Source organism: Hibiscus syriacus, unplaced genomic scaffold, assembly GCF_006381635.1.
Source record: "Hibiscus syriacus cultivar Baekdansim isolate YM2019G1 unplaced genomic scaffold, ASM638163v2 tig00110388_pilon, whole genome shotgun sequence".
In the NCBI taxonomy this organism is placed as follows: Eukaryota; Viridiplantae; Streptophyta; class Magnoliopsida; order Malvales; family Malvaceae; genus Hibiscus; species Hibiscus syriacus.
This window is the reverse complement of record NW_024062718.1, coordinates 1,809,674-1,828,924: the sequence shown is the minus strand read 5'-3', so window position 1 is coordinate 1,828,924 and position 19,251 is coordinate 1,809,674. Positions and strand designations below refer to the sequence as shown.

At 36.4% G+C, this 19,251-nt stretch overlaps 2 protein-coding genes across 3 annotated transcripts; one reads left to right on the top strand and one right to left on the bottom strand.

Moving 5' to 3' along the window:
* Positions 1–7,405: 7,405 nt before the first annotated feature.
* Positions 7,406–11,031, top strand: LOC120122904 (probable receptor-like serine/threonine-protein kinase At5g57670). Of its 2 annotated transcripts, XM_039141947.1 has the most exons (11): positions 7,406–7,739; positions 7,842–7,924; positions 7,999–8,248; positions 8,366–8,559; positions 8,590–8,992; positions 9,084–9,332; positions 9,454–9,617; positions 9,704–9,783; positions 9,860–10,007; positions 10,245–10,394; positions 10,483–10,722. In XM_039141947.1, the coding sequence occupies exons 1-11, from the start codon at positions 7,568–7,570 to the stop codon at positions 10,720–10,722; spliced, it is 2,133 nt and encodes a 710-aa protein (XP_038997878.1). In that variant the 5' UTR covers positions 7,406–7,567. The 2 variants fall into 2 exon arrangements, with proteins under 2 accessions (XP_038997878.1, XP_038997877.1); XM_039141946.1 differs by having other exon boundaries at positions 7,407–7,739; positions 8,366–8,992; positions 10,483–11,031.
* Positions 11,032–11,292: 261 nt separating this feature from the next.
* On the bottom strand, positions 11,293–18,701 carry LOC120122905 (lipase-like PAD4). Its single transcript, XM_039141948.1, has 2 exons — positions 18,694–18,701; positions 11,293–12,623 (listed from the first exon to the last, which is right to left on the bottom strand). Exon 2 carries the CDS (start codon positions 12,510–12,512, stop codon positions 11,556–11,558), a length of 957 nt encoding a protein of 318 aa, XP_038997879.1. The 5' UTR covers positions 12,513–12,623; positions 18,694–18,701; the 3' UTR covers positions 11,293–11,555.
* Positions 18,702–19,251: the final 550 nt, after the last annotated feature.

Sequence of the window (19,251 nt, the reverse complement as noted above, 5' to 3'; positions counted from 1 at the left end):
ATTCCTCGAGAGTCCCCTCCCACCGTTCAAGAGGCAACTGTCATCGTTGAAGAGGTCCTCCCACCATTCCAGAGCCCGATTCACATGGGGTAATATCGAAGTATTGAGAAACCCCCACCGGTTCCGGACATGATGGATGAGAGTTGGCTCTCGTATGAGTTACCGGCCAGTACCATACCGGTATCTGAAGAGGAGAGGGAACAACTACCGGACACAATTTTGGATAACACCCTTTGGGCTAAGACCGCAGTTGATTTTTATCTACATGAGCGGAGCAAGGGGTGTTTCACTGACATATGCAAGCTCACCGATGATATCTTTTTGTTGCTTGAACGGCCTTGGTGGGGCGTATTATTAGGGGTCGAAGACAATGGCTATTTCGATGGGGGGGTAAGTCTTATATTTTTCTTATATTTCAATTTGATTAATTTTTTTTTTAAATTTATGTAAGTCACTAATATATGTCTTTTTTTGTAAAACAGCATATCGATGCGTGGGTGACACGTCTTCTAATAATAAGAAAACTTAAGAAAATAAAATATACGATATACAATAATGCCGACGTCTTTTCACGCCGTTCACTTGAAGAATGCACGAGATGAATCATTTGATTTGGGCAATGGACAAGCTAAACTTTATCCTGCATGGTGGGAGGTCGATAAGGTTAGTATTTATTTTAGATTGAGTTTAAAGGTTTTATGAAATAAGTGCGCAAATGAATGAATTATTACTTATGATTGCAGGTGTTTATCCCTGTTTGGAACGTAAACATTGGATTCTCGTCGAGCTTCAGCTCCCATCCCTTAAGACAATAGTGTATGACAGCATGATAAATTACATATCATTGGCTGATTTAAGAGATGTTATTAAGGGATGGAGCTCTCATTTGGCTAAATTCTTGGATGCGATCAATTATTGGACTCGTTCTGGAAACAAGAAGCCAAAGAAGCTCAATATTACAGTTATTAGAGACGAGACCGCGCCACAACAAACGAGCGGAGCCAGAGGAGATTGTGGTCCTCTCGTATGCTTGGCGTTGGAGCGTTTGACGACGGGAAGCATCAAGTATCTACCTCCCACCGATAGAGATAAAGCTGCAGTAGGCTTGTGGTTTCGGCATTATATGGCTAAATCGATATATACGAGACGCTGCCTACCTGCATCCGCGTTATAAAAATGTCCATAAACAATTGGTAAGTTTATATACTTATAAATGAAAATGTTTGGTTAGTAATTAGAATTCAATAATTTGCGTAGAAAGTGTTGTTTGAACAAATGTTTGGTTTCTGCAGGTTAATCTCAGAAGTGAACTGCGTGAAAATGATGTCGAGCTGCAAAAGTTGATTCAATAGTTTAATTGATTGTTTTTTGATTGTTTAATTGATTTGTAAAAGTTGATTCAATTTTTGATTGTTTAATTGATTTGTAAAGATGATTTGTAAAGTTGATTTGTGTAATTGATGCGAACATAATTCTTATTTGTGCTTGTTTAATTGATTGAAATGTAATGGTTGATTTTGTTGATTTCAATCTGCATTATGTTGAAGGCAAAATGACTATCGCAATGCGAAATGAAATCGCAATGCGAAATGAAAATCGCAACGAGAGAATCGCAATGCGAAATGAAAATCGCAATGCGGAAATGAAAATCGCAATGCGTTTATAATTTCGCATTGCGATTATCTCGTTGCGATTTTCATTTCGCATTGCGATTTTCATTTCGCATTGCGATTCTTTCGTTGCGATTTTCATTTCGCATTGCGATTTTCATTTCGCATTGCGATTTTCATTTCGTATTGCGATTTTAATTTCGCATTGCGATTTCATTTCGCATTGCGATTCTCTCGTTGCGATTTTCATTTCGCATTGCGATTTTCATTTCGCATTGCGATTCTCTCGTTGCGATTTTCATTTCGCATTGCGATTTTCATTTCGCATTGCGATTCTCTCGTTGCGATTTTCATTTCCGCATTGCGATTTTCATGTTGGGATTTTCATTTCGCGTTGCGATTGTATTTTCCGTGTTGCGATAGTCAAATGCATGCCTAATAGTGATAACAACTGAATAACAAGAGTTGGTTAAGTCAAAATGGTTGGCCTGAGTCATTAATTCAACTGAAAATGTTAAAAGTTCACACATAAAATCCACATAATACAACGTTTGCATATGAGCTTTTGATGGCAACGTTTACATAATACACATAAAATGTTAAATGTTAAAACGTTTACATAATACAACTGAATAACAACGTTTACATAATACAAAGTTCACACCATATGAGCTTTGGATTTTGATGAGGATCCATATTTTGGTAGAGGAAAAGATGATTTTGATGGCACTGGTGATCCACATGTCAACCTTGTATGACCACTTTCCTTGCACCGACTACATGTCGATCTCTTCTTCTCTTCACCCTTAGACGGTATACGATCGTGACTTTTTGGTCGGCCAGGTAGCCTTCTGTCCATGGCTGGTGGCAAAACTGTTTGTAAGTCATCTGGTATGTCCCACTCAGAAGGATGTGGAATAGGGTAGACAATCTCGGCATAAGTCTGTCGATAAACTTCTGTAGTGTAGCAATCCATAGCGTATGCGCTTGAATCATCTTGGTTTAAATGAAGAGCAACTTTTATAACATGGCCACACGGATAACCAGATGTTTGCCATTTCATACAACTACGTCTTTGCATTTAGATCGACTAGCCCATTTAAGTTATTATCCAGTACTTGAAACAAAGTGTTTGAACATGGTTCAACTCTCCATGACGTTGACTTCACAACACGTTTCGTTATCTTTTTTTCAGTCCATGGTGTAACACGATGTTCCAATGTTCCTGTAAATTTAAATAAACAATACTTAGTAAAAATATAAATATGATAAGTTACGAATTCAAAGAATAATACCTGCATGGTTTCTTTTCTTGTAGTACCACTGTTGAATAGAGGCTCGAAAAAACTCCATTAACATAGTAATGGGTAATTTCCGGGAATGACGACTTAGAGCGTTGATTGATTCTGCACTATTAGACGTCATGAAACCATATCTTGCTCCAAGTTGATGTACTCTTGACCATCTTTCAAACCCGACATCTTCTAGTGTTTGAGCACACTGAGGCAAAACACGTCTTAAACAATTTATATGCTTATTGAAATCCACTTCCCGATAAGCTTTTACAGCCTTCCAGTATGTCCATTTGTGCTTTTTTATACCAGCAGACCTTGATTTTAGATTTCTATACAAATGAACACCACAAAGTCCATGAAAAGCATCTGGGAAACACCTTCTAACAGCGTTGTCAATTGAGTTTGCCCTATCGGATATGATTGTCAGATTGCTAATAGGACCTATGCAATCCCTAAGATGCCCCATAAACCATGTCCATGAATCAGAGGTTTCAGATTTGCCAACCCCGTAAGCTATTGGCAATATCCCATTGTTAGCATCCATGGCTACTGCTAATAAGTTTACTCCAAGGTATCGACCTTTCAAATGTGCTCCGTCAACTATAATAACTGGGCGCATGCAAGTAATAAACGAACGAATCTACAAAATAATATACACAAGAAATATAATCATTTAAATGTGAAATGCATGTAACTAACAAAAATGAGTCAACAAAATTATATTGATTTACTAACCGTAGCACCAATGGCGATAAACAGCAACTCAAAGCGTCCATCTCTATCTGTTTTGATATGAGTTACCGACCCAGGATTTTTCAGCTTTAAATTGTGACAATAAGCCGGCAGTTGGGCAAACGATGCTTCTGGCGACCCCCTCAACAATTCCAAGGCATAACATTTGGCTCTCCAAGCTTGAGAATATGATATACTAATCTTGAACCGAGCATTCATGTCAGTCATAATTTCATGTCCCCGATATACCCTGCCATTCAAAAACATTAACTCAGCCAGAAAACCACCCAACACCTTTTTGTTTGCCTGTCTATGGTGAGGAAAAACTTGGGTTCTTGAACATGTATGTTTATCAATAAAAGTCCTAACTTGAAACATTTTGCAATCTTTTATTCTCTTTGCAATCATACGCCACGTACAGTTTTTGTCAATCATACACCTTGTTTCGAAACGATCTTTGCTTGATTTGTTAACTTTTAGTTGATAGCCATCTTCCACACATTTCGTATATAAAGCTATCTTCAAGTCTTCCTTTGTATCAAAACAATCATCTTTCTTGATACGAATAACTTTTGTGTAACAATCAACTGCTTTCTTTATCAACTCTTCTTCCGGTATCTGAAGTAATTCTGGCATATTCCAGTTATACGCCCGTGGCATTTTCTTTCTTCGGGGACTTTTCTTCTTCTTTTTCTTCTTCAGGATTATATGAATTACAGAATGGATGTTCAACATGTTCATTCACAGTCGTAACTTCCTCCTCATTATCATCAACATTACATTCTTCGGCAACGGCTGTTTCATCATCAAAATTCGGGTATTGACCAATATCAATATCATTACACGCATGGTCTGTTTCTTCTTCTGAAACATCATCAAAATCCGTGTATTGACCAATATCAAAGTCCGGATATTGACCAAGACCAAATTTCGAATACTGACTAGTAATCACAATTTTTTCTGTTGGCTCATCATCGTCTAACTGGTCAATACGAAAACCGGAATTTGGTGCTGAAAGTTGATTGGGATTTGGATTAGAGAAAGGTTGTGGGTTTTGAGAAAAACTTAGTTGATTACTACCCGCTACTGACCCAACAATACTACTTCTAGGTTCAACAACATACAATGTAACATCATCTTGTGAAACACTAATGTAAGCAATGAATCGTTCAACATCTTCATTGTCGGTTAACAAATAAACTTTACCATTTCTCTGATAAGATAGCCTAAATCCACTTAGGGGCTCTAAATTCAATTTATTTGAAACACGTAGCATTAGAGTTTCATAAGTTAACTTTTGTAAAGACAATTTTAGTTGAAGATTTATGGGTAAAGGCATATATTGTAAAACACCATTAACATTATCCCATGACCCTCCAAAACACAAATCTATCCAAACATGATCAACATTAGATGATTTCATGGTTGTAACTAAACAAACGAGATGCGAAACTAAGACCTGTTGCCGGATGGGAAGGATGTCGTTGGATATAGGAACGGATGTCGCCGGAGAGAGTGATAGATGGAGATGGAATGAGTTGCGATTTAGGGATTTAGTTTATGATTTCAGTGTTATATACCCAAAATTTCAGTGTTGTGATTTACAGATTCTCGTTGCGATTTACGGATTATCGTTGCGATTTACAGATTCTCGTTGCGATTTACGGATTATCGTTGCGATTTACGGATACGCGTTGCGATTTACGGATTATCGTTGCGATTTACGGATACGCGTTGCGATTTACGGATACGCATTGCGATTTACGGATACGCGTTGCGATTTACGGATACACGTTGCGGTTTACGGATACGCGTTGCGATTTACGGATACGCGTTGCGATATACGGATACGCATTGCGATTTACCCATACGCGTTGCGATTTACGGATACACGTTGCGATTTACGGATACGCGTTGCGATTTATGTGTTCGCGTTGCGATTTTCATATTCGCGTTGCGATTATGGAAAATCGCAATGCGAATTTGTACTATCGCATCGCGATTTTCAAGAATCGCGTTGCGATTCTGGAAACTGATTTGCGATTCTGGGGATCGCGTTGCGATTTTTATTTCGCGTTGCGATTTTGTTGGTCATTTTGGCAAATCCAAAAAAAGTTGGTTAAAATCGTATATTATAACTTTTTTTTGGTCACTGAGGCGATTTTCTCTTTTTTTAATTACGCTTAATTATAAAAAATTGTTTGAACTGTACATCTTTTCACTTTACGTTCTATTTTTTTTGTCGTAGTTAATGTTAAATAATTTTAATGTTATTATTTTAAGTGTATGATTCATCATATTTGTTAAAAAATCTCGTAAATCAATTAAGATGTGACACATGACGTGTTCGTTAATTTTTTAAAATTTTATTTAAAAATTTTAAGTTATTATTGTTTTTTAAAAACCTTCCATTTTTTTTAAATCTAAAAAAAATCCAATTTTCTTAATCTCAAAGCATTAACTCCACTCGTCAACCATTCCTCGTCACTATCGTTTTCGTTGGCCGCCTATCCATCCGTTACTAACGGAACATTCTCTTGTCGTAGCCTCAATCCCCTAAATCCATAAATCCTTAAATCCCAATACACACATTCTTAAATCCTAAATGAAATTGAATAAATATTTTTGGAGTTTTATAAAATTTAGAACATTTTATGGAATTTTTTTTTTAAAATTTATTATTTTTATTTTAAAAATATAAGAAATTAAAAATTAAGGTACATGTCAAATAATGATTTATTGATTTATTTTAACTGTACTTTTAGTTATTTTGACGAACTAGACACTTAAAATTGTAATATTAAAAAATTTAAACACTTTCATTCATAAACAAAATTTGGGATAAACTATGCATTTAGTACATAAACTATTAATTTTGGTCCATTTTAATATTTACACTTTTAGTTTTTAAAAATCATACTTAACATTTAGTTTTTGTTTCATTTTAGTACACCACAATTAGAAACTTAACGAACGAGCTCGCCGGTCGATGAATCCCAAACTTTCTAGCCAACACCTTTTTTTACCTCCTGAACACAATTTCAACATCTGTTTCACCAGAAAATATCTCAAACTCCCCCAAATCGATGATATACTTTTTGATTTCTTCATCTTTCAAATCTCCATGGTCCACGGTCTGATGGAATTGAAACTGGACTATATTGGTCAACTCGTCAATCTCTCGTAGTCCACCGTTCGAAGTTGATTGTTTGTCCACTGGAGCTATGCTACGTTAGCTCGTCCGTTAAGTTTTTAATGACTGAATACTAAAGTGAAATAAAAACTAAACGTTGAGTATGATTTTGAAAAAAAAATAAACTTTAGAAACTAAAATAAGTCAAAATTGATAGTTTAAATACTAAACTAGTAGTTTACCTTTGGGTATGGTTTGAAAAAAATAAAAGTTTAGATACTAAAATAAGTCAAAATTAATAGTTTAAATATCTAAACGAGTAGTTTACCAAAAAAAAAAGTTAAACACCTTATAATTTAAACACTTTTTTATATTAATCTTTTTTGTTTTAATTTAATTTTGCCAATAAATAATCAAACGGCTCATATCCAATCTGACCACATGGTTACATTACGAACGGAGGCACAGGAATATATTCCCTTCCCCAAACAGATTATATACAAACTGAGGAATGAAAAATAAAATAAAAACCACGCTTTGTGCAATGTGCAGGACAAAGACATCAAATCATGAATTATTACTAATATTCAATTATGAAAGATAAGAAAAGAAATACATTAAATTAAGCAAAAAGAAAGGAGGAAGAACACACTACTCTCGTATAGGTAGGGGGCTAAGCAAGCAAAAGCATAGCCTATACAGTAACCAAAAGTGAAACTTTCCTTTTCCTGCAGATACCATTTGCAGCAGTTTGCAGCGGAGGAAGGAAACGGCGGCGGCGCTGCTTTGCTTTGGAGATGACAGTGATCGGAGAGAAAGGGGATGAAGGAGGAGAAGGTAGTGGTGCGACGGTGTTTGTGGGGGTCAAATTTGACGCTGACAGCAAACAATTGCTGACATGGGCGCTTGTCAAGGTGGCTCAGCCCGGTGATCAGGTCATTGCTCTTCACATCCTTGATTCTGCCACTGGTATTATTCCTTACTTCTCACTTTTCTCCTTTTACTTCGATTTAACATTTTTATATGTATAATTTTTGCAACTTTTGAAATCTTTATTTTCGGTTCCACCAGAGAGCCCGGCGTCGATTCTGTCTCTTGTTAAGCAATTTGATTTCACGCTAGCGGTTTACGAAGGCTTCTGCAACCTGAAACAGGTAAGTTTAAAGTTTTCTTTCTTTTTTTTTTGTAGAAATTGATTGTTGAAAATTGGTGAGAAAAATGATTTCAGGTTGATTTGAAGCTGAAAGTGTGTAGAGGGTCATCGCCGAAGAAGAGTCTGGTAAGGGAAGCCAAGTGTTTCGAAGCAGCTAAGCTAATTCTGGGAACTACCAAAACCCATAACCCGATGCAGTCGTCTACCTCAGTTGCGAAATTTTGCGCAAAAAAATTACCCAAATGTTTCTCGGTTTACGCTGTTGAGAATGGGAAAATTGTGTTCCAAAGGGAAGCAATTGAGACAAATTCGAACAGAACCCAAGGTCGTGCTTCTTCTTTCCTTTTTAGTTCTAATTTGTTCTTATATCTAATTATTAGAAAATTGCTGTTTCTCCTATTGAATTCTGCTTATTCATTTATATATTTGTTTGGTTGAACAGACAATGATTCACCGGATACGAGCCTTGTCCGGTTAGTGTCCTTGCCGAAGAGTATAAGAACAAATAATGGCAATTTCCCTCATAAATCTGGCTTGTTCGCAAGGCATAAAACGTTAAAGAAGAATTGTGATGCTTGTGCTTCAGCCTTGAAATTGCCAAAAAATTCTAATTCCCAATTGCAGGAAGAGTTATCCGGAAATGGCAGTGTGGGTAATAGGCTTGGTTTGGTACCATTTCGAATGAGTGAGGGTAATGATGTTCTGGTTAGAAAGTTGCCAGGTTGGTCTCTTCTCCGCTGGGCGTTTTTACCTAAGCGGCATCACTCGGATAATTCTTCTGCAAAGAAATCTATGGACCAACAATGGGTGTTAAAATTACCAAGCCAGCATTCCTCAGCTGTTGTTTATCCTGATCTAAGGCAAAACCGTTCTGATCGAAAAAAGAATCATTCTTTCGATTTGGACGGAGAAACTGGTGCTATTGTACCGGTTGGCTGTGAGGCTATTTGTCGTATGTCTCCTTGTGATTTTCCAAAAGAGCTACAAAGTTTACTTGAGAAATCCTCTTCTTTTTGTAGATTGTTTAGTTACCAAGAGCTTTTGGAAGCCACCTCTAGCTTCATGCCAGGTTTATTCTTCATTAGCAGTTGATGTAAAAATCTTGAGTTTGGCTTATTTTGAATGTTCATGTCAATGATTCTTACTTTCTGATTTTGCAGAGAATATGGTAGGTAAAGGTGGTAGCAGTCATGTTTACAGAGGGTGCCTTCCTGATGGCAAGGAAGTGGCAGTGAAAATTGTTAAGCCAACTGAGAATGCAATCAAGGAGTTTGTTCAGGAAATCGAGATCATTACGAGTTTAAACCATAAAAATCTGATTTCCTTATTTGGTTTCTGCTTCGAGGAAAACAAGCTGCTCTTGGTATACGATTTCCTCTCCAGGGGAAGTCTAGAAGAGAACCTTCATGGTAAGGACTTTATCCATTCTTTTATTTGTTGAATTGAATCTTTTCCTTCCTGGAATTGGTTGTAATATACAGTTTTCAATTTACTATATTTTCATACCTGATTGGTTTCTCTTGTTACAAGGCAATAAGAAGGATATTGATGCATTTGGCTGGCAGGAGAGGTATAAGGTGGCGGTGGGCTTAGCAGAAGCACTTGATTACCTACATAATGGTTGTGAACCACCTGTGATCCACAGGGATGTGAAATCTTCCAACATTCTTTTGTCCAATAATTTTGAGCCCCAGGTAGCACGTTGAAACATACAAGTTCGAAAGTTATCTTTTTGGTTTTAAGCTTTCTTGGCTCATTACTAGCTCTTCTGCTTCTTCAGCTGTCGGATTTTGGACTTGCTAGTCGGATCTCAAGTTCTGCATCTCATACTACTAGCATGGATGTCGCAGGAACCTTTGGGTATGTGATATGCTCCGAGTTTTTTTCCAGTTTCTTACTCACTTTAGATACACTTGGTAATACTTGTCTGTGGCAGTTACTTGGCTCCTGAATACCTCATGCATGGCAAAATGAGTGATAAAATTGATGTCTACGCATTTGGCATCGTCCTCCTAGAGCTCCTCTCTGGTAAAAAGCCCATTGATGATAACCGTCCAAAAGGTCAAGAGAGCCTTGTTATGTGGGTGAGTTCATCGTTTATAAGCTCTTCGGGTATCTGCCTTATCTGTTGTAACACAGTTTAGAGCACATAAACAATCTTTATATAGTCCAGAAAAACATGTATATTTGAGTAGATCGTTATCTAAATTCGTTTCTGTTTCTCCCTTTCTCATAGTGTCAAAAGTACAAAGCCTGCTTCAATCCACTTATTTTCTGAACCAGTTTTTGACACTTGGTAATTCTCTGATATTAACATCCAGGCAAAGCCAATTTTAAAGGACAGCAATTTTTCTCAGTTGCTAGATCCACAGCTTGGTAGTAGCTACGAATGTCGTCAGATAGAAAGAATGATTTTAGCTGCTACCCTGTGCATTAGACGAGCACCACTAATGCGGCCTCAAGTTAGTCTAGTAAGCTCACTCTCACTCGACCTTTTTTCCTTTCTCTCGCTTTATATTTATGGTTACATTGATCATATCAATCGTTGTTCGACTACAGATCGTGAAGCTCCTACAGGGTGACCAAGAAGTGACAAACTGGGCACAGCAACAAGTTAAGGAATCAGAAGAAGTCGATATTGCCGATGACGAATTATATCCTACTAACATGGAATGCCATCTTAACCTTGCATTACTAGACCTGGAAGACGATTCACTTTCCACAAGCAGCAACGAACAGAGTTTCCAAATAGAGGATTACTTGCAAAAGAGATGGAGCCACTCATCAAGCTTCTCCTAGCCATCTCAATGCAAGTGTGCTTTGTTGATCGTTTATGCGTATATTTTTTCCTTTGTAGTTTAACGTCACGGGTGTCTTAGGGTCAATCATCTGCACCATTTGTGTATGCCCTTTCCTTGTTTAGTTATTAGATCAGGTCTTGGAAGAGAGGTTGTTTAAAAGAGCTTCCTTACCATGAGTTATGTTGTGTATTCTTGCCCATGATTCCCAATTTTATGCATGGGCTAGTTTTCAGGGAAATATAGTGAATAACAAATGTATATTCAAAACATGCACGTGATTGTAAATAAATCATTCCTCAAGATGGTAATGATGCTAACCTTTGTTCTTTTGACATACATAACAATCAAGTTGATTAAACTCGGATTCGGCCGGATCTGTGGCTTCATTTCTTTCCATTGTTCCCTCCATCGACTAAAGCTTGAATTCTTTAACATCACGTCTTTAGACACCTCTTTTTTCTTAACTTCATTGCGTATTTCTCAAACTTATCGATCTTGTGCCATAACAGGTTTATCTTCGTTCTATCACCCTCACTTAGATTTTCCAGCCACTCCCAGGCTTCTTCTACCTTTGCCCAAATCAATGGATCGTGTCACACTAGCAAACTTACTCCTCTTGCTTTCTTCAATTTGAAGGCTCCTAATCCTCCTCCATTTGTCAAATATTTCATACCTCCATTGTCTTCCATTCTCTATGTAGTGCCCACGTTCACAGTGCATCCCGGTCCGGTAATAGTCCGCGATGTTGAGCAGTTCGACGAGAAGCATATAGAACAGAGAAGAGTTCACCCATTTCCCCTTCCTGTCAAAATCGCAAGGCAACTTCTTGTTTTACGACAGGGAGAATACACTATCCCAGAATGAAGCAAGCTTATGGCGGTTCATGTTGACTCTGGCTTCTCTTCTAGAGCCTGTCTTGCGCATGAAGGAATCGTAGTAACCCATTTGGTCATCAGCCTCGTCGCAACATGCTTTGTACCACTCGATTTCTGCTCTGAAAGGAACTAACTTGGACAATCTTATTGCTAAGTTAGCTGCAGTCAGATTTGGCCTATGATCGTTTTGACCCATTTGCTGGCACTCCTTGGCTATAACTGCTACATTTTCCCTCAGATTCGAGCTGGTTTGCATGGAAAAGCAAAGTTCTTGAACTTGAACTGGTTCCTTGTAGGTCAAATCAGATGACTGCAATGCCAATGCCACACCAGCTTCAAAATTCGAATCAGGTATGCCCTCACCATTTTCATGAAAGCTTTTGGCCTTCAAAAACTGTTTAGAAACATTCCCTACATAGTCTCCATACATGAGATGATCCTCGATGCAGCAACTTAAAGAACTCATTGCCATCATCAAATACATCATCCGAATAATAGACGTCGCATTTTTGACACAAACGGCACCCTCTCGGCTGCAAAAAACATAGCTCCCAAGAGGCCAAAATGAACTCTCGGCCGACAGATCTTCAGCACGTGCTAACACTTCCAAGTCCTTTAAAACACATTGAAAAACATTAGTTTTTAGATCTTGGGGTAGTTGAGAAGAAATGCCATCAGCAATAACGTGTGGAGAAGCCATGCAGTAGTGCCAGAAATGCAGCCAGGATTGTATTATGGAAATGTGGTTCATTGTTTCAGTAAAGAGTAGTAGCCTCGGCATGATGTCGTGGTTGGAAACGACATGGCAAAAGTTTCCACCCCATCTTTGGCGGAGAATCGATCGTTGGAGGGCTTCGTTGCCAAGCAACGGAGAGCCGAATGTAATGCATAGCACCGACATTGGAGATGACATGGTGGAGTGCAGATGACAGAGCAGCCATAGAGCTGAAAGAGAGGCTGCTGTTCCGCCTATGGAGTGGCCTGTGAGCACTATTGACTTCACTTTTCCTACTACAGCCTCAATCTGCATCACCATATCAAATTACTTTGGTTGCTTCACTGCAACTTGATTCTTTTAAGTTTTAAGGAAAAGTAATTATGTAAATGGTTGCAGGAGAAGATTCTTGTGGTGACTAAACAAAACGGAGTAAGGATAGAATACACCACATGGCAATCAATTATCAATAAGATTATAAATGAGATATTAAATTTTAAAAAATTAAATATTCACTTAATTAACTGATTGTTGCAAACAAGTTACTCTGTGTTAAAAATGAAACAGACATTAACCTTTTAATTATAATTAGTGTAACACCCCCAACCCGTACCCGACTCGAATACGAGTCTGAGGTGTCACATTGACTCTTGACAAAATTCAAGGAAAATTTAAAACTTTCATTAAAATAAAGGTAATTTATTTACATAAATTGACCAAAATAACTAAAATCGATCAGAGCATTCATAACTGACACTTTTCTTACATGCCAACACACTATATACAACAAAATACATACTTTATCAGTTACTTCTAATCTGGTCTTCTAGTAATGATGTTGTTCTTGCCACCCCTATTTATGCTCTTCTGAATTCTTGGTACCTACGTGTAAATCACTTACACGCTAAGTCACAGACTTAGTGAGGCATAAATAAACATATAACAATAATATCACGAATATACATTACTATCAATCCACTAGGACATTGCGATGCACATGTAAATACCACACAATGACATATGAGTAGGATATGCATGAATAAACAATTATGTTTCATAAGAATTTCCTTTAGTTTATCTTTGGATGCCCATGTACATTATTGAGAACAGAAGGTACGCGAGTACACTAAGGTTGTGCACAATGCTGTCACCACAGCTCGAATAAAATCTCACTAGGGGCACTGAATATTTGTCCCGAAGGACCACTATGTCCCGAAAGACCACTATGTCCCGAAGGACCACTGATATGTCTCGAAGGACCACTATATCCCCGAAGGACCACTGATAATCCCTCGACTCTTGGCATGCCAATTATACCTTCAGCTCTCATATTAAATAACATGAGCTTAATTATAAATACATTTCTCATTTCATATCTCGTTCATCACTATCCATGTAAACACATAAGTCACTTCATATGATCATTTTCATTATTTCACATACCTGGAAGGATTCTCTGATAATGACATTCATTCATATAATATCATGTTAAATCATGAATGAATTATACATAGAATCACTATAGAATCATAAATTCAATTATAAGAGATAGACTTATCACAAGTCTTATCTCAATACAATTCTATCTAGGATAGGCACTCACCTTAGCCTTGCTTTGACTCGATTCTAATCCTTCGATTGTTTCGGAACAAGATTACACTCTAAATCTACATAGTAATACATTGATACATATCAGTATACTAATTGATATATATCTAACTATCACTTCTTACACTAAAAGAAAGGCTAATTTCATCTCTTAATGAAGGTATGTATCGATGCACTCTACAGTGTATCGATGCATCCCTCAGTGTGCATCGATGCACTATCTATGCATCGGTACACAAATCACATTCGATGTTTTTATGTTAAGGGGGTGAATCAATGCACTCCTTATGCATCGATGCACTAATTGCATTCAATGCTTATTTATTTGAGAGTGCATCGATACACATTGAAGATGCATCGATGCACTTAATCCAGAAATTTCATTTTAAGCACTAAATTCATTCTTTTTCAGCTCAACTCTTCATCTTTCACATCCTTTAACATTCTTAACTCTTATACACCTATTTAAACTAATTAATACCCATTCAATACCTCTTAACCTTAAAAATCCAATTCTCCACATAGAATTCAAGAATCTCACTCAATTTCCAACATGTTCTAAATCTAATTCTAACACTTCATATGTCTTAATAAAGTCGATGACAAATCAAATTCAACCTCCAATTCTAATTATGAACTATATTTCAAAATTCAAGAACTCTTAACCTTTAATTCTTCATACACTCTTCATCTTGTTGTTTTAAAGCAACTTAAGCTTTACTTAAGCTTAATTAGCATCTAATAATCAAAACAACACTTAAATTTCAACAAACAATTAGCTCATGAGAAATTTCACCTTTGTTTTGACCTCTTCACGTGTGGAGAAAGAAGATAAGAAGAGAACTCTGGAACCTTGTGTTTTTCTTCAATCTCTTCCACATGTAGCTAATATATATATATATCTTCTTTAATTATTATTTTTCCATGCAAATGACTATTCTATCCTTCAATTCCATCTTCCTTGCAATTTAACCCTATAACAAATTACAATAATATTCAATTATTCTGCTTTAGTCACCAAATTCTGAAGTTTTATAATTTAGTCACTAACCCGGTATTGAGGCTGTTACAATTAGATCATTCAATTTATTGATTATTACAATCAAATTATTGAATTAAATGACTATTACTATCAAGTCACTCAAATTTAATACGAGTTGTACGAACCAAACGACCTCATTGGTTAAAAGAATGGTTGTAAATCTTTGAGGTTCAGATTGACGTCTAAGGATTATTTGAGCGTTTATTGTCAAATGGTTGAAAGTCTTTTAAACAAAAATCATTTTGTAATCATCACAGACTAATCAAAAAGAAATTTTAATACGAATTTTAAACTTTGGTATGATTTTGAAAAAAATAGAAAGTTAGGAACCAAATGAGATCAAAACTGATAGTTTAAGTACTAAATGTGTAATTTACCCTTATTTTTAATTCAACAGGGTTTATTTTAATGTTTTAAAATGGATGGTTTGAAGAAAAAAAGAAAAAAATGCATAGATGCTGAAGCTTAAACTTCAAACATTTTAAAAATTATATTTTAGAGATGACTATCAGAGAATTTAAAACTAAGCATCAATTCAAATGATTAAGGGGAAGAATGTAATATTTTATATTAATATTACAAATTTAAAGGTAAAATTATAAAATTTAAGATGTAAAATTAACAACAACAACAAAACCCTATTCCCATATGTAATGGGGTAAATGAGAGGTAGTATAGTAGGCTGCCCCAACGCCAGGTGAGAGCAGCTTCCGTGGAAGACCTCTGACAGTCAAGGAAATTAAAAATAAAGATAAAATACAATGCATGTATAAATAAATAAATAGTTGAACAATCTTCATTAGGGCTGTAAATGAGACGAGACATATCGCGAGCTACTCAAGATTGACTCGATCAAGGCTCGATAAATACTCGGATCGAATGGACTCGACTCGAGTTCTTAACGAGCCGAAACAAGCTACTCGATATTCGACTCTAAAAGCTCTTGAGCAGCTCGAAAATATAATATATTAAAAATTTATTTTTTTAGAAATAAATTATTAATAATATTAAATATTTATGTATTGATTTTTTATATAAAAAATACAGTAAGATTTCTTGTATTTAATGTTCATGTTTGAGTTTGAGGCTTCAATCGAGTTAAGTTTAAGATTTTTTTTTTCATTTCGAGCCTTTTCGAGCTGCTCACGAGCTTCAGTTTAGGATTTTGAGTTCGAGTCGAGCTTGAAAATTTTAAGCTCGCGAGTTTTCGAGTCGAGTCGAGTCGAGCTTCATTTCAAAGTTTTCGAGTCGAGTCGAGCTCAGTAATACTCGAGCTCGACTCGGCTCATTTACACTCCTAGTCTTCATATGCAGTCTTCATATGTGCGTCTGTAATGGGAAGTAATCCCTGCATAATAATCACTGTATATAGACAGAAATGTAAGTCCCGACTAAATTTGAAAAGAGGAAACATGAAGGGAAAGAATACACAGTAGTCAGCGATAGCAAGCTACTAGAAGGAATAAAGTCAAATGGGTTACCACCTAAACTAAGGCAACACTACTCCGCTACTCTAGTTTTGGGCCTTCATAGCTTCCAATGATAGAAACGTATAGAAGTAGAAGTCATGGAAATTACTACAGAGGCATTAAAAAGAAGACAAAGATGCTACACCCCCATGGCTGTGACCCACACTACTCGGCTACCCTGGTCTTAAGTCTCCATACTTTCCTGTCAAAGGTCATGTCCTCGGTAAGTGCTAAATCCTTCAAATCAGATCTCAAGCAGTCTACACACTTCCTCCTTGGTCGTCCTCTCCTTCTGGAACCTTCGACTGTAATCGACTCTACCCTCCTGACTACATCCGACGGTTGTCGCCTAAGGACATGCCCAAACCATCGTAGTCTTCCCTCTCTCAATTTTTCAGATACAGGCACCCCCAAGGACATCCTAATTGCAGAGTTTGGTGTCATGTCCCACAGAGTCTTACCACATGTCCAATGAAGCATTCTCATTTCTACGGCCTCCATCCTCCTTACGTGATCCTTCTTGATTGCTCATCATTCTGATCCATACATCAACGCTGGTCTTATTGTCATTCTATAAAAATTTCCCTTAAGTTTTAGAGGCACCTTCTTGTCACACAAAACTCCAGTAGCAGCCCTCCACTTTAGCCATCCCGTCTTTATACGGTGTGTAACGTCATCATCTACACCCCCATCTTTATGTATCATAGACCCTATGTACTTGAAATATTTCTTTGAGGGGAGAACGTGTCCATCGATGCATACTTCTACATCTTAATCGTTTTGGTTCCCACTGAAATTTGAACATAAATACTCTGTCTTTTCAATATCGATCCTTAAACCTTTTTCTTCCAAAGCAGTCTTCCAGGTAGCCAGTCTACTATTCAGCTCATTTTTTGTTTCAGCAACTAGGACAATGTCGTCAGCGAAAAGCATACACCATGGAACACCGTCTGGTGTCGCACAATATATGTCGTCTGGAGTCCGATTTCCACCGAGAAAGCCTCGGTGTTGCCAACTGTAGTCCTGACGTATATAGTAGATCTACAGTACATATCACGAATCGCCCGGATATAAGCAGTTGGGGTCCGTCTCTTTTCCAAGGTCTTCCAGATCGTATCTCGGGGTACGTTATCATACGCCTTCTCAAGGTCAATGAACGACATGTGAAGATCTTTATTCTTTTCCCTATATTTTTCCATAAGCCGTCGAAGTAGATGAATCCCCTCCGTAGTAGACCTGTCTGGCATAAAACCAAATTGGTTTTCTGAAACCCTAGTAACATGTCTTAACCTAGCCTCTATCACCCTTTCCCATAGCTTCATGGTATGATTGAGTAGTTTAATACCTCTGTAGTTACCACAACGTTGGGGATCTCCTTTATTCTTATAGATTGGTATCACCGTAGACTCTCTCCACTCCTCTTGCATCTTGGCAGTCTCTAAATAATATTAAAGATATTGATCAATCACTTAACTCCCTCTTCTCCTAGGGTCAACCACACAGTGATAAGAATTTGAATACGACCGCATCCAATATTTCTTGATCCATCTTTCCATAACATTTGCCTAAATATTCTAATTAATGCCCACCAAATTAGAGTTTCGTTTGTTTGTTAATGTGTAGTTTCTTTCTTTTGCACAAATGCAGTAATAAAATTTTGAATCATTGCACTATAGTTCATGCTATCCAAATGGCATTCATATGAATTAATCACAACAAATAAATATGACTATTCAGTCTTGTTTTGTCTTTTTGTTATTTGTTTCTAGTAAACTATCTATCTCCCAATTATTAGATTGTTATTAGTTTGGTTATTAACTACTTTTTAATTAAGATAATAAAATAAATTAATAAAATATTAATTATTGATGTGATAAATTTTAATTATATTATAACATATTTAACTTTTATTACGTATTTATTCTATCGGTTCAAACTTAATTCTATTAAATTCCCGGGTGTCTTGTCTTTGTCCTCGTAAAATTCCTGAAAATTTATCTTCTTTTTTTATATATAATTAAAATTGCTTTTAATGTTAAAGTCTCCTCAAAATTATTGAACAGTATATGGTGATTTTGGTGTTTGTTGATCATGACAAAAATCTATAATTTTTCCTTAGATTCGCCGTGAACAAGCTCGGCGGGTTCCATATAATTTGCATCTACTTTTTTTTAGATCAAATATTAAACTAAATCTTCAATTTAACCATGGATATAATAGTATACCGTAAGGTAAAAAGTAAAAGATGAAAATAACTAACCTGGACTTGCAATCAGGGTCGATCCTGACATTTTAAGAGCTCTAGGTAAAATAAGAAATAAGGACCCTTAAAAAATAACTTAAAATTTAAGAATAAATTTCGGTAAACGTCAAACAAATTTTTTCATTAAAAATTATACGAGTAGATTCTATTACATTAACCAACATTATTTTACCAAATATATAAAGAGACATCACAATTTTCACTCAATTTACTCATATTATGTCTTTAATCATCTCTTAGAATCGTTTCTCTAAATCGAAAATTGACGCCTCACCTATAAAACAACATACACAAATTCTCATAAGAAACGATTTCCTCTAACATTTTGAGATGCAAAGTCATTGATAATAACATCAACATTAATGTTTCCTATAAAAAGGTTACAAACAGACAAAATATGAGGCCATCAAGCAAAGCAGATTTTTCCTTTGTCACAAGGAGGAAAAATAAAGGTAAAAATGACCCTGAAAGGGATTTTATGCACTAACCATGGAAAATTCCAAAGCTCAACTAGTTTAGGTCAATAAACCCACTTGATCATCATTAAATATTAAA

What these genes read in the sequence shown, in the direction of transcription:
- LOC120122905 (XM_039141948.1), bottom strand. Translation starts at nt 12,512, where the DNA reads ATGTCATCTCCAATGTCGGTGCTATGCATTACATTCGGCTCTCCGTTG.
- LOC120122904 (XM_039141946.1), top strand. Translation starts at nt 7,568, where the DNA reads ATGACAGTGATCGGAGAGAAAGGGGATGAAGGAGGAGAAGGTAGTGGT. An exon ending in AAATTCGAACAGAACCCAAG is followed by an intron (nt 8,249 to 8,365) that starts GTCGTGCTTCTT and finishes TTGGTTGAACAG; the next exon opens with ACAATGATTCACCGGATACG. An exon ending in CCAATAATTTTGAGCCCCAG is followed by an intron (nt 9,618 to 9,703) that starts GTAGCACGTTGA and finishes CTGCTTCTTCAG; the next exon opens with CTGTCGGATTTTGGACTTGC.